Below are 13,750 nucleotides of genomic sequence, written 5' to 3' on the forward strand. Positions count from 1 at the left end.
AAATTGTTTGACATATAATTGGGGGGAAATGAAATATTTATTAAAAATGAAAAATAATAGTAATACTGAGTTGTTTCAATAATCTGTAATACTGACAAGTATAGCTCTCTCATCAATGCTGACTACAGTCCCTGCAGAGTTTAATAAATGTTCTTCAAGATTCTTGTGATCAAGAAATCCATCCCTTGGTGGCCTGTCCTCGCTAGACCAATGATTAGCCAATGGTCACTTTCCAAGCTGGAAGGAGATACCAGAGTTTGTTTCCATTCCATTGACAGAGCCAGGATAGATATGGGATCAGCACTGAATCACAATGAGTCATGGAAAAAGGTGAGAATAAAATATTAAAACGTTTTGTATGGGAAATTGAGTCCTTATTGGGAATGTATAATGAAAAAAAAAAAAAAAAGAAAAAGCACTGGGATTAAATCTCCAAAATTACTTCTAAACATAAGTACATAATAATTATAGCAAGCAAAAACAAAACAGAAGATTCTTCTCATTCTCTCTTACCTGAGCTCTTTGGGATCAAATACTAATTTCACATCATTGACGATCGTGGGTAAGAATTTCAGGGCAGCCCCCTGCAAATCAATAAGAAAAGATCAAAGTTAGTATGGTGATAATAGCAATTTAACATCCCCATAAAAAATACTAAGACAAAAGAAAATATGGCAGCAAAATGAATTCAGAAGAATGTGCTCAACTCTTCATGACTCTATTTAGGATTTTCTTGGCAAAGATCCTGGAGGGATATGCCATTTCCTGCTCCAAATCCTTTTACAAATGTAAAGTGACTTGCCCAGAGTCACTCAGCTAGTAATAATCTGAGGGTGGATTTGAACTCAGGAAGAAGAGTCTTTCTGCTTCTAAGCCTGGCGCACTATCTATTGCCCTACCTAACCGCCCAGGAAACATTAGCAATAGGGAAAAAAGACCACCAAGCTACCATCACAAGGAACCTTAGAAGAACAAGGTCTGATACATTTCGTCAATAAGAGACAGAAACTGAGGAAAATAGAAGTGAAATGACTTGCCCAGGGTCATCCAGTCAGTATCTAGAGCAACACTTGAACTCAGGTCTTCCTGACACACAGTCTTTTCATTGTGCCAACAAGCTGCCTCTAGACCCTTTGCATTCCTATTTTTCATAGATTTTGAAAATATAATATTTTATAAAGACAGCAGGATTCTCTCCTAAAAGTGAAATGAATAAATGAAGCATTTACTGCATGTCAACCACTATGCTATGACCAGGAAAGGGAAAAAGAAAAGTCAGTCAGATGGAACAAACCCCCCAGTCCTGAGGGGATACTGGAAAAGAAACTGTAATGCCTCTTCTTGAAAGTCACTTCTAGAAGAGACTATCCAGCCCTGATACAGCACCGTCTGACATTGGTGCTAAGACATCCTCTTCTGGGTCTCAGGGCTCAGTCACCTCCAGGACTGGCAGCCAGTTTGCCACTCCTCCAGAAGAGGGCTACAGTTCTGGACTCTATCCCCCAAGTCCTTGGGTTCAAAAATGATGGAGACGCTGTTGTCTCGTTTGCTGGCTCCCACCGTCCCGGTCACTACCGGTGCCTGGCTTCCATGTCCTATGGATGGCAGTGGGTAAGGATGGCCAGCCCAGAGTCTCCACCAGTCCTGCTCCTAGAGGTGCACTCTGAAGGCTGAAAGGAGGTGGAACAGCAGGCACAGGGACCCTTTCTTCAGGGAGGAGTCCACCCTCTTCCACTGAGTCAGGGTCTTTCCATAAGTAATAACCACCTGCCATCGCTTCCATTCAAAAGAAATCAGACTTCACATTCTCTGAATGAGAACCTTATGCATGTCCTTCAAAGCCAAAAAAGTTCATTAGTCCAAACCATCCCACACACCCAAAATCTTAGGTACCACAGTGAGTCTATGACCCAATGCCAGCAATGGGAAAAGACCGTGAATGGATTTATGTATTGCCACAAGCAGTAATAATAATAACTCTTAAAATGGAAGGGTGATCAATTCTTTATATTATAAAGATTAAGGTTCATTAATTGTATGATGTTTGCAAAGAATCTGCTTCCATTCCCAATGAGTTGTTTTGAACCACACAAAAGTACATTTTTCCTGACACCTGGCAGCATTCAGGCACACAGCCGAAGAGGGAGGTTAAGGTCTTAGGCCCTTCAAGCATTCAGCTCAATTTGTCATTTTCTGGGGGGCAAGATGCATGTCAGGTTTGTTTCTTGTGTCTTGTGGCAGCCAAGCCTTCAGCCTGGAGGTGTCTTCATAAAGACTGTTTGAAGAGGACAACAAGAAGACATCAGCCAATAAACGCTGGGGCTTTTTTAACCCACCTCCATTCTACCGCCCTCGGACTTGGAGGTTTCTCTGAACTGGGGCGCGTTGTGCCCTGAAGGGTGTTCAACGTCCATGCCCATGGTTAGATCTGACAGGTGTTTCAGAGCCAAGCCAGACTGGGAAAAGGCTACCCTGAAGGTCGAAAACATGCCTTTTGACAAAGGGTTTAGGCTGGTTACGTTAGCTGTTTTTCTGCTGCTATTTTTGTTTTTGAGGAGGGGGTGGAAGAGTGTGGTTGAGGTTTCCATCCAACATGCAACCCCCTCCATGAAACCTGCTCAGAGCTCAACACTTGCTAATATTGCTATCCATAAAAAAATCACCATTACTTTCCATTGCAAGTATGTGTATCTACTTATAGGCCTACATAGTGTTCAAGCAGGTAGAATGTGGACCCTTCCAGAATCTAGACCAGTACTTGGTCCATAGTAGGTACCCAAAAAATGCTTGATAATCAATTTTAGTAAGGAATTTTTATTTAGTTAACTAGGAGCTATGTTTGACAATGGAATATCATCCTTTGGGGACCTGATTGGCCCAGAATGAATGTAAATAGCAATTGTTTGTATTTTGGTCAGAAACCTTGGGCATCTTCCTCTCCCAGATTGACTTTTTTTTTTTTACTAGAAAAGAAGCCATTTTTTTGCCTCATTTCTTGCCTAGCCTTAATCACCGAATGGGCATGAACTCAGACAAACCTGGAGAAGACCGTAGCTTAAAAAGGTCAAGATCTTGGGGCAGCTAGATGGGGCAGTGAATAGAGCACCGGCCCTGGAGTCAGGAGTACCTGAGTTCAAATCTGGCCTCAGACACTTAATAATTGCCTACCTTGGGCAAGCCACTCAACCCCATTTCCCTGGCAAAAAAAAAAAAAAAAACTTTAAAAAAAGGTCAAGGTCACAGCTGCATCCCAGGCCCTCTCCAGTCCAGTCTTTATCCTTATCTGGACCCTGGACCCAGATGGCTTGGGAGAAGAAAGTGAGGCTGGGGATGTAGCAGAGCATTCACTTGTAAATCATGGCATCACTCCCTGAGGTCATGATCCTCCCAGAGAAAGAAGGATAAACAACAATCATCCCATAGGGAGAGAATGGACAGAGAGAGGTTCTGAAATTACAAAGCACATCTTAAAATTCCTGAGTCTACTGAGAGTAAAAAAAGGGAGGACCAGAGTTCAAATCTGGCCTCAGAAGCTTACTAGATGTGCAACCCTGCGCAGGTCACTTAACCTCTCCCTACCTTCATCATCCTCATCTGTAAAATGGGGATAATAAGAGTAACTGCCTCACAGAACTGTTAACACTGACAAAGTGCTTTGCAAACCTTCGATTTTCCCTGCTGTGATTAAACAGACTGACCACATAACCAGAGCCTCAGCCACAGGAAAATCTCCTTGTCTCCAATGGAGCATCTTAGGTCTCTCTAGCCAACCAATCAAAGTCTCGGTACAGGGAGGAATCCCAATCGCTACCAATATTCCCTGGGCTACAGCTCCTCCAAGAGAGGACAAACTTTAAGGTCACACACTGCTTTTTAATAATTCTCCTGATCAGCGAGGTTCATTGAGTTTCAAGCTCAAACTGACTATTAAACAAAACAATTTACCTGGCTCTATAGCACTCATCAGCTAGTCCATTTATTAAGTGCCCATTAAGTAATAATGGACATTGTCATGGGCCTTGAAAGGCTTGATTGGCTGATGTCTCAAGACCAAAGGGCAGTTATTTTCCCCAATGGCATAGACACCATGCCAACACCTAGGAACAAACTAGGTAGGGCAGATCTAAGAGGAGGTAGCAAAGGTCTCAGGGAAGGGGGGGGGGGGGGCTTGAACAAATTAAGAATCCAGACAAGCAAGATTGACTCATCACTCCCTCAAAGACATCCATTGGCTTTCACACTTTATCCGATGGTCCCATGGATAGAATGCTAGGTCTAAAGTCAGGAAGACCTGAGGTTCAAGTCCTTTCAGGACCTTCCCTACCTTTAAATGCAAGCTAACAGGGCAGGTGCCCACACTTCTTCACTTTGGCTCATAAACAAGTTCTGGGGGGAATATGACTTGTCTCAGACCACATGATCAGGAATCTAGAGGTGGAAGAGATCTCTAAATCCATCAAGTCAAAATCTCCTTAGAGAGATGAAAAAACTAGATGGGAAATCAAGTGCCCACTGTCATTCCAATAGGAAGCAGCTGAGATTCAAATCAGGCCTGTCCAACTCCAGGCCCAACCCTTTCCTCCACCTGCCTCTAGGGCCACCCCTACTCCTCCAATATTAATTTCATTTCCTATCAGTGATTTTCAGTGCCTGGGCTTTCCCTCCCTCACCCCAATTCTGCCCCACTGGATCCCAACACCCCAATGTTGGTCAGATCCACCTGGCCTTTGTGAAAAACACCCTCTACATTGAGTTTCCAATCAGAACAATTGCTTTTCCTATAGTCCTTTTAACCTTGTAAATGTACATTCTCTATTCTCTATTCAAATATTTTCTCAACATTTTGTGTATTTCAATCTCACTCAGTTCAATTGAATAACGTAAAATAAAACTTCAACATACTGCGACTCCTGAGCCCAACTTCTATGGCACTGTGACAATTTCTAGTTGATCCATTAATGTGAAATCGATTTTTAACTATCTCTTATTATTGTTATTATAATTAGCAGCCTATAGCGACTTGCAATATAAATATTTTATCATTGAGCATTTATCTAGCTGTATTATTCACACATGAGACCTTATGCTTAATTCAGTGAAAAGTACAAGTGATGTGCGTTGTGAGTTTATGTTTATCTGTATAATAAGATAATCTAAGAGATGGAAGGAACATTAGGAATTAGCTTGTTTGGGCCTCTCATTTTCTGCCTGAGGGAAATGAGGCTTTGTTGACTCCAAATTCAGAGTTCTTGGTACAGAGCCAAAGGAGGATTTGCAAATTTTCTGGTCAATCTGCACATGGACTGATGGGACCTGTTCAACTACAAAGAAGTGTGCAATAGAGGGATTTCTAAAATATGAAGGAAAAGCACACATTTATATTGTGTTTCTAAGTCCCTGCTTTGGACTATGTGGAACAAAAAGAATATAGACAGAAAAAATACAATATTGAGTCATGGAGAAGAGAATGGGCCTGGGTCCCAAAAGAGCAGAAATGTTTCTTTCTTCTCCAGAGTCACCCAAACACCCGGCTGGAGAGATGGCAGATCTGGGAGAGCTGGGGCCCAGAGGCTGCTTGGGAAGGATGCACTTCACTCTCCTTAACTTCCAAATTGCAAGGCTCATTTCACTCTTCAGTCACTTATTAACTTCAAAATAAGAAATTCATGATCTTTTCTAAGTTGAGTGATAGTACTTGTAATTAATTGCCCTAAGGGCAGGGACTGATCTATTTTGGTTTGGTAGCCCTATCATGACCAAGCACAGGACAACACACAGATGGAGTTTAGTAATTAATATAATGATTAGTACTTATGTTTTGGAATCTCAGAATCAAAGTTTTCTGCTGTGTTTTCATTTGCTGGGGGTCATGTTTACTCGTCAAAGGATTAGGTACCAAGTTACCTTAAACTGTAGACACACACACACACACACACACACACACACACACACACACACACACTTCAGTGACCAAAGGACAACTTCTTAGTAGTTACTCAAACACCATGGCTCCAGTGGGTGTCCAGTGGATGAGTCAAGTCTTCCAGCCTACATCAAATTTGATCATATTCTGCACTCTGCTAAGGACTGGGGATACAGATACAAAGAGCAAAACCATTCATTCTTGCAAGGGATTCACGAACAAAGAAGTTGGCCCACACAGGAGACTGTGGCCAAAGGAGCCACCCCAGGAGGGAGGAGACTCGCCTCCAGGACCACAAGGAGGGCTTCAGATTGGAGTGGACACTTGGAAGAAGCCAGAGAAGCTCAGAGCAGATGGAAGGAGGGAGGGCACTCCCGGCATAAGAAGCAGCCAGGGCAAAGGTCTGGAGGACAGAGATAGATGGTCATGTTCAAAGGGGGCCAATGTCCCAGGACCATGGGGTCCATAGAAGGGAACGAAGTCTAATAAACCAGGAAAGGGAGGAAGGGATGAGGCTGTGAAGAGTTTGAAATACTGAATTGAGAACCTGGTGTTGGTCCTGGAGGTGACAGAGCTTTGCCATACTCCTATTTCTAAGAAACAACAGGCAAGGTGGGCAGGGTGAGGGGAGGTTGGATTTCAAGGAAGCCTCTCTTCCAATAAAGACCCCAGTGGGCTAAGTGACCACAGTAGAGGCCCTCACCACTACCAGAGAACAAGAGGCGATTACTGCAAATTCCTAACAGACACAAAGGACCAAGAAATGCTTCTGCTTCTGGAGATGCCCAGGACCAATGAGCAAGAGAGACAGCAAATGTGGAAGGAAAACAACAGAGAAGGCTGAAGCTTTCCTAACAGATAAACCCATTCAATGTAGGAGAGTCAATCACTTTTATGCCATCCTCTATGGAGACTTGACTGTCAAACTTCTTCAAATACAAACTGTAAAGCAAAGGAGACCCTCCTGCACCCCTGCACCCCCCCCAAAAATTGTACTTTGTAGCTGTGATCTGTTTAATATTGTAAGTGCCTCTCTGGCTAAAAATGTTACTAGTGATAATGATTAATATGTACTATTTTAGGGTAAAGTTCAGGCTACATTATTCAGGATAATTATTTTAATTAAATCCATTAGCATATCTTTATATAAGATTAGAAGAGCTATCAATGATAAAAAATAAGTTTTTTTCTTGAATAATGTATGAAGCAATTATTAATTTACATATTTCTCAAGAAAATGCATATTAAATTGATTTTACTTAGAGGTTTCGAGTGAAAATAGATATAATCCACAAATCTCACTCATAGCCCTACCTTTCTCCAAATGGTCTTAAAGGTATCCAATAAAAACAGCTGTAGGAGGTTGGTAGGACCAAAGAGAGCAAGGCTTGGCAAGACAAAATCTGTAGAGATGGCCTTGGAGGTCTACCTGCCTACCTGCTAAAGAGCCATTGGCATCTGACCACTGGCATCCACCATCAATGGAGCTTCCCTCATAGACACAAGCACACATAAACACACGGGCTATGGAAGTAGACTTCTACACCTGATCCCCTTTCCTCCCACCCTGGGAGAACATAGTACACCTCCAAGTCAAGTCTCCACTATGGAGTGAAGATGCACAATATCCCACTAATTTATTCACTCACAAAATGATGTTTCAACAGAGAGGATGGATCTCCCAAGAAAATTAAATTGTTTAAACCCTGTCAGTTCTGCCATGCTCCTTGTTGCACATTTACATCAATGTATTTACCTACAAAAGTGGACTCCTCAAAAGCCAAGGAACAGTCAATGATGGCAGAACCATGGACAGCATGACCAGATATGGACCTTATTCCTGCTTGATGGCTAAGAAGCCAAGTCACCTTGACAAGTATTTTATTGATTCATTTTGGGGAAGGGGGATGTCTATTAAATAATGACTGGGTATCAGACATGTTGTCAGGGACCAGGGATGCAAAGGAAGCTTCTCCTCTTGGCCCACCATGAATGGACCTGAGGCTGGAACCCCATCTGCCAACACTCTCTGTCCCTCTAAACCTAAAGGGGACCTCCTTGCAGTGGAGGGGAACCCTGCCCAGGAGAAGTCCTTCCTGAAATCATTTTGAGGTATGTCTGCATTTGAGGATATGCAATAACTTTGGGGTCTTGTCTCCATCCTTGGCTTTGCTAAGCCTGGAAATACAAAGATGGCAAATCTGGTATGGTTTCCAGCAGAACCAGAAATCCGGGAGGGGGCTTGGAAACCTCATGGCCCAGGGAGTGGATAAACCTCTTCTTCAACCTTCCCTCTAAAACATAGCTGGTGGGAAGTAAAGAGGGTCAGATGCTAACAGGCTGAAAGAGGCAAGGTGAAGGGCTTAAAGGTTGATTTAAAGGCTGGGTGGCTTAAAGGTTAGAGGACTGCACCGATGCCTTGTGAAGAGGTGTTCAAAGGGAACAAAGAGGGGGAAAGTGGGGCCATGTCTGGAACTCATTTCCAGCCAGAAGAAAAAAACTCTTAAGAAGTCAGGATCTATCCAAAACAAGAGAAATCCTGAGGTCTCTCTCCAGGAAAAGGCCCAGCCGGGTGGCTGCCATCCACTGCCCTCTCTTGCCTTGCCTTATGTCTACAAGGAAGAGTCCAAGATTCAAAGTATAGGGGGCCTTAGCAGAAGTCCTGTGCAGTTTGATCTATAAACACTTAAGGGCCAAGAATCTGCTAGATGATCGATGATCAAATCAAAAAGAAAACAGCCCTTACCCCCAAGAGCTTCTTGAAAAGGGGAGGAGACATGGCCCACAGAGCTGGTGGTTTTTTATCTGTTTTCCACAATGGTCCCTCCAGCCACAGACAGGGAAGAAAAGGAAGCTCAGGACATCAGAGAGAGAAGAAGCTAAATATTGAAGCTGTCACTCCACCTCTAAACCCTCCCTGGAAACCCCAAATAAGGACTCTAAAAACTGATGTGTCCTGTTTCCTGACAATAAGTTTAAAATTCTTCTTCTAGAAATTAGTCTTCATTGCCCTCAGTCTTTGGAGTCCCGGATTCTCAGGGCTGGTTAGCCCAGGCCAGATCTGAGCCAGTGCTCCTGGTTCCTGGCTGCTGCCCACAGTGTCCACTGAGGGTCCCCCCTTGGCACCATTAGGAACCCAAGAGTAGCTACCCAAAAGGGAGGAAGGACCTCAATGTGTCTCTTCACTTCCAGGCCAACAACTGTACAGTGCACCAGGAAGACAGAAACACCTGGGAGCAGCTTGGACAAGACACATACACAGAGCTGGTAGGCACTGCTCCAGCTCGCTGTCTCTGCTGGAGGCTTCAGAATGAAGAGGGGTTCAATGTCAGCACAGGGAGCAAGCTCAACCCCAAGAGGACATACCTGCTTCTCTCATTTGACAAGTATTTGGGAATCCTCACCTTCACAGTTAAACGCCTGGGATTGTAGCCTGAAGTCACCGAGCAAGTAAACGTTTCTTAAGAACCTACTGTGTGCCATGGGCCCCTTTGCTGGACTCCCCTGGGTCCCTACGTTACCCTGCAATGTGCCCGAGTTTCCAGTCTGAGACTTAATCCTTCTCTGCCTCTCAGGATCAATCTTCGCTCCCTCCAGAAGCTAGCTCAAATAGAGTCCCAAATATCACAGGATGAGATCATCAGGAAAGCATCATCCTCTTCCTCTCCCTCAAAAATAAAATCTTGCATCACCTTTTGCACTTCAATCACCAAAGGCATTTATTAGGCACCTACTGTATGTCAAGGACTAAGGTGAGTGCTGGGAGACTGGCTCATCTCTCAGGAGAACAGAAGGGATGATTTCATTGTCTCTCCAGAGCTGGCCAGAACAGGGTGATCAGTTAATCAACGTGTTAACTGGTGGATAGAAAACCCTTCAAGGCTCCTTCAACTCAACGTCATTGTGGTAACACAATGATGGAGATCCGGTCCCAATAACCAGTCTGAGCTTTGCCCTCAGGTCCTCAGAGGATGTGACTACCCCAAGGAGACAGTGTTCACATGTGCCTTTCTTGAGGATAATTAAAGCAGAGTAGACATGATTAGGAAGATCCTAATCTTCCCCATTTTGGAATACCCCAGAGACAGAGCTGATAGTATCCAAACACAGACTGAAGGACAATTTAGTTTCTCTTTCTTTCACTTTGCTTTTCATGAGATTTTCTATTTTTGTGGGAGGAGAGAGGGGAATGATGTTTCCTTTTACAAGACTATAATAGTAATATGTAAATAAAGAAAAAGATGTAAAAATAAAAAACTCAGGAAAGAAACAAATACAAACAAAAAGCCAAATAAAAAGGCATAAATACGAAATAATGAAAAACATTCAGCCAGAAGACACACATTTCTGTATAAGACTCTGAGCCAGGCAATTTAAATTCTTGAATTAACTTTTCATTAAATAACTTTTTTAATAGGAATATGTCTGGTTTTGAAGAGCATTTAAGGTGGGAGTGGGATTTCTGACTTCAATCTCAACAAAAGTTTTGGTTAATATTTAAATATATTAGGGAATGGATAGAAATATATAAGACCAAAAGGCATTTTTTCATGTCTAAGTAGTCACATTACATGAACAGTTTTCAAAAGAACCATTGTGGCCACTGTTGCTGGCCACAAGGAAACATGTTACAAAGACATGATTAAAAAAAAAAGAAATTAAAACAACTCAGACATCCATAAACAAGTAAAAATACAGGAAAAAACAGAAACTTAATGTTGCCTGGACTTTGGGAAGACAGGATAATGGATGAATTGAATTGTTTGAATCTTTGAGAAGAGGCATTTGTCATCATTGATGAAAAACGAAAAGTGTCCAAGCCCTTTGACTCAGTGAGCCCAAGGTTGTTAGGTCCATACTCTAAGGAAGCCAGACACTTGACATTCAAACAGTTCATAGAAGGGGTAGCTGGGTGGCGCAGTGGATAAAACACTAGCCCTGGAGTCAGGAGTTCAAATCCAGCCTCAGACAATAATTACCTGTGTGATCTTGGGCAAGTCGCTTAACCCCATTGCCTTGCAAAAACAAAACAAAACAAAAAGTTCCTAGCAACCCTTTTCGTGGCAGAGCTCAAAACTGTTGAGTTGAGTCCAGTGAAGGATGAACTTGCTGGGGTACATCCAGGCAATGGAAGACTATTACTGGGCAGTAGAACAATGAATGTGGAATTCAGAGAAGCATGAGAAGACTGTGATGGGCTGATACAAAGGCAAAGAGGAAGAACTAAGAGAGTGATTAGTCTGATTACAATATTTAAAATTCCTTCCCAAAAAGCTGAATTCTGAGTATTTGAAATCCCATCACAATCTCAGAGAATCACTCAAGACCTATCTTGCCCCTCTGCTCAAAGGCCAAGAGCTGCTTGGGCTGAAGGCCGGAGAAGGTGTCTGACATAAGTCCTGGCGAGGGGGCTGGGGGGAAAGAGAGGGAGTCTATAATCTAGAAACTAGTGGAATGAATAAACAAAAGGCATCCATAACATTTATTTTTTAAATGGTATTTTCCTCTCTCAGCAGAAACTGTTGGTTTCCATGCTTACTAATGAGGCAGGAAAAAAGTCCCATTTAAATGACAATAAAAACTAGGAGGAGGAGCAGGGCAGGCAGCACAAACTTTCAGTTTCTAAAGGTAGATTTTCTGCTCCTTCACTGAACAAAGGACAGAAACACCAGACAGAGAAAATTTCAAGGTCCTGTTTTAGAGCCCTTAGCTTTTTGTAAACACGTGGAATCAAGGCTTGAAAGACATTCAGAATTAGACATTAATTCACACAATAAGATGCTAGGGTAGGGTTCATTTGGAATCTGCAAGTTAAGACTTAGCCTGTGTCAGGGTCAATTTCCAAGCTAAGGCAGGCTGGAATGGCAGCAACGTCCCCTTCTCATTTGCTGCCAGCTCCCAGGAGGATGCCAGGGGTGATGGGGGGGACACAAGCACGACTGGGAAAGGAGCCAGGAGTGCTCTTCGGATAAGAGTTCACAGAGTCTGCCCATGGTGCGGGTACCTAAGGCATCTGACCTGTCCTCAGGGCCCCTGCTGCATGGGGTGAAGGGGCAATGGAGCGATGGATTTTATCTGCTTTCAAATGCCTTGGAATCAGATGGACGTCTACTGGCTGGGAAGGAAAAATGAACTCCTTTTTAAGGATAAAATAGGAAATAGCTTAGCTGAGTAAGTGTTAATGAGAACCACTGAGATGGATGATAGAGAAAAAATAAACTACTATGACCGAGGGGGGGGATGGAGAGGGAAGAAGGGAGGAAAGAAAAAGAAGGATGGGAGGGAGGAAAGAAGGGAGGAAGGGAAGAAGGATGGAAGCACCTTCTAAACTTGTGCACTATACAACCCATCTAATTTAGGCTTGATATCAAGCAAAAAGTAGCTGGGCTGGCTAGCACATGGAAGGCTCCTCCTCACTCCAAGCCAAGGCTTGAGGTCCAGTCACTGGGGAAGCTGGAGAAGGGATTCTCTTCCCAATAGAAGCTGGACAAGATGGCAGCTGAGATCCCCAATAATCCTGAGGCAGAGCCCCGAGAACAATGTGACAACGGAATGGTCAAGACCCAGGTGTTGGAGCCACAAGGGTCAGGATCTGAAGCATAAAGAGCTCCAAAAGCTGAATGCAGAGATGACTGAAAGTCAGAAGAAATGTCAATGATCTTCTGATGTGTTTTCCTTGAATTTTGATGGGGGGGGGTGTTATTTCATCAAACTAGCTTCCTTGAGCCACAGGAAGTCCCTGCCTGCCCTTCCTCCCTCCCGGATAGCTCCCAAAAGCCTAAGGAGGAGGTTGAAGAGCCTCAGAAAAGGTTAAGAAAACAATTAGGAGGCCGTGAAGGGATGATAGACTAATGGAGAACAAATGAAACCCAGCCTGACTCCATCTTCATTCAAGGGAATGCTAAGCAGCGTCATTTAGGAAATAGGACAGTAGTGGGAGAGAAAGGAGGGATCCACACGCAGCACAGGAGACAGATTTATGGGGTCTTCCCATTTCCAGGCAGGCAGCTAGGAGTTTGCTTATGGCCAATTTATTCGAACATCCAGTATTTATAGACACTCATATATAATATAGTATAGATAGTTATATGCACAGGCTTTTTAATATATATTCAGATGAAGTTCTGCTCTGGAGGGAACAGAATGTGACTGCAGGAGAGCAGGGCCAGAAACGCTCTCCACATGTTAACTAACAGACACAAATGATCGCCCTTCAGTTCCATACATCAAATCTATAAGATCTCCAATCCACAAGAACAGGACCAGAGTGAAGGAGGCCAAGCAACAGCAGGAGAGGTGACCTTGGGGCTGGGGAACCATGGTTCATAATTCCTCACTGACCAACCGAGGAAGCCTGACCATCAACCCCCTCCTGGATGGCTCTGTCCCACTCTTCCAGGCCTTTATGGCCCACTCCATCTATAAATATTGGATGTGAAGGTGCATATCTACACACAGGGTCAGCAGGGTACCCCAGATACTGTTGGACACTGAGTCAAACCCCTCAACCCCCACTTAAACTTTGAGCTTCAGTTTCCTCAATCGTAAAATGGGGGTCCTAATTCCGCGAGTGCGAGACTTTATCAAAGCCCTTTGTAGTCTGCCACTGCTTCTGCTTTGTGGAGAGCATGGTCAGTCTAGCCAAACTCCATTCACGATGGCCCTGCCCTGCCAGGGATGGGGCAGGGCAAAGAGAAGTAAAGACAAGACAATCTAAGAAGAAAGATCAAAGAACTAGGAAAAGTGGCAAAGGCCATCAGATTTTGACCCTTAAGAGATATTTAATAAATATGTCATGAATTCAGAAGGAGGGAATAGTTCCCCAGT

The 13,750-nt window shown here is 43.5% G+C and overlaps 1 protein-coding gene across 4 annotated transcripts in view; it reads right to left on the bottom strand.

Moving 5' to 3' along the window:
• The window catches only part of DOCK1 (dedicator of cytokinesis 1), a 519,930-nt gene that overhangs the window by 371,061 nt on the left and 135,119 nt on the right, over positions 1-13,750 (bottom strand). For all 4 annotated transcript variants that reach the window (XM_074232174.1, XM_074232173.1, XM_074232175.1 and 1 more), the window contains exon 24: positions 514-584. In XM_074232174.1, the coding sequence (XP_074088275.1) occupies positions 514-584 (71 nt within the window). The remainder of the gene's footprint in view (positions 1-513; positions 585-13,750) is intronic.

This window comes from Macrotis lagotis, chromosome 4 (assembly GCF_037893015.1).
Source record: "Macrotis lagotis isolate mMagLag1 chromosome 4, bilby.v1.9.chrom.fasta, whole genome shotgun sequence".
In the NCBI taxonomy this organism is placed as follows: domain Eukaryota; kingdom Metazoa; phylum Chordata; class Mammalia; order Peramelemorphia; family Peramelidae; genus Macrotis; species Macrotis lagotis.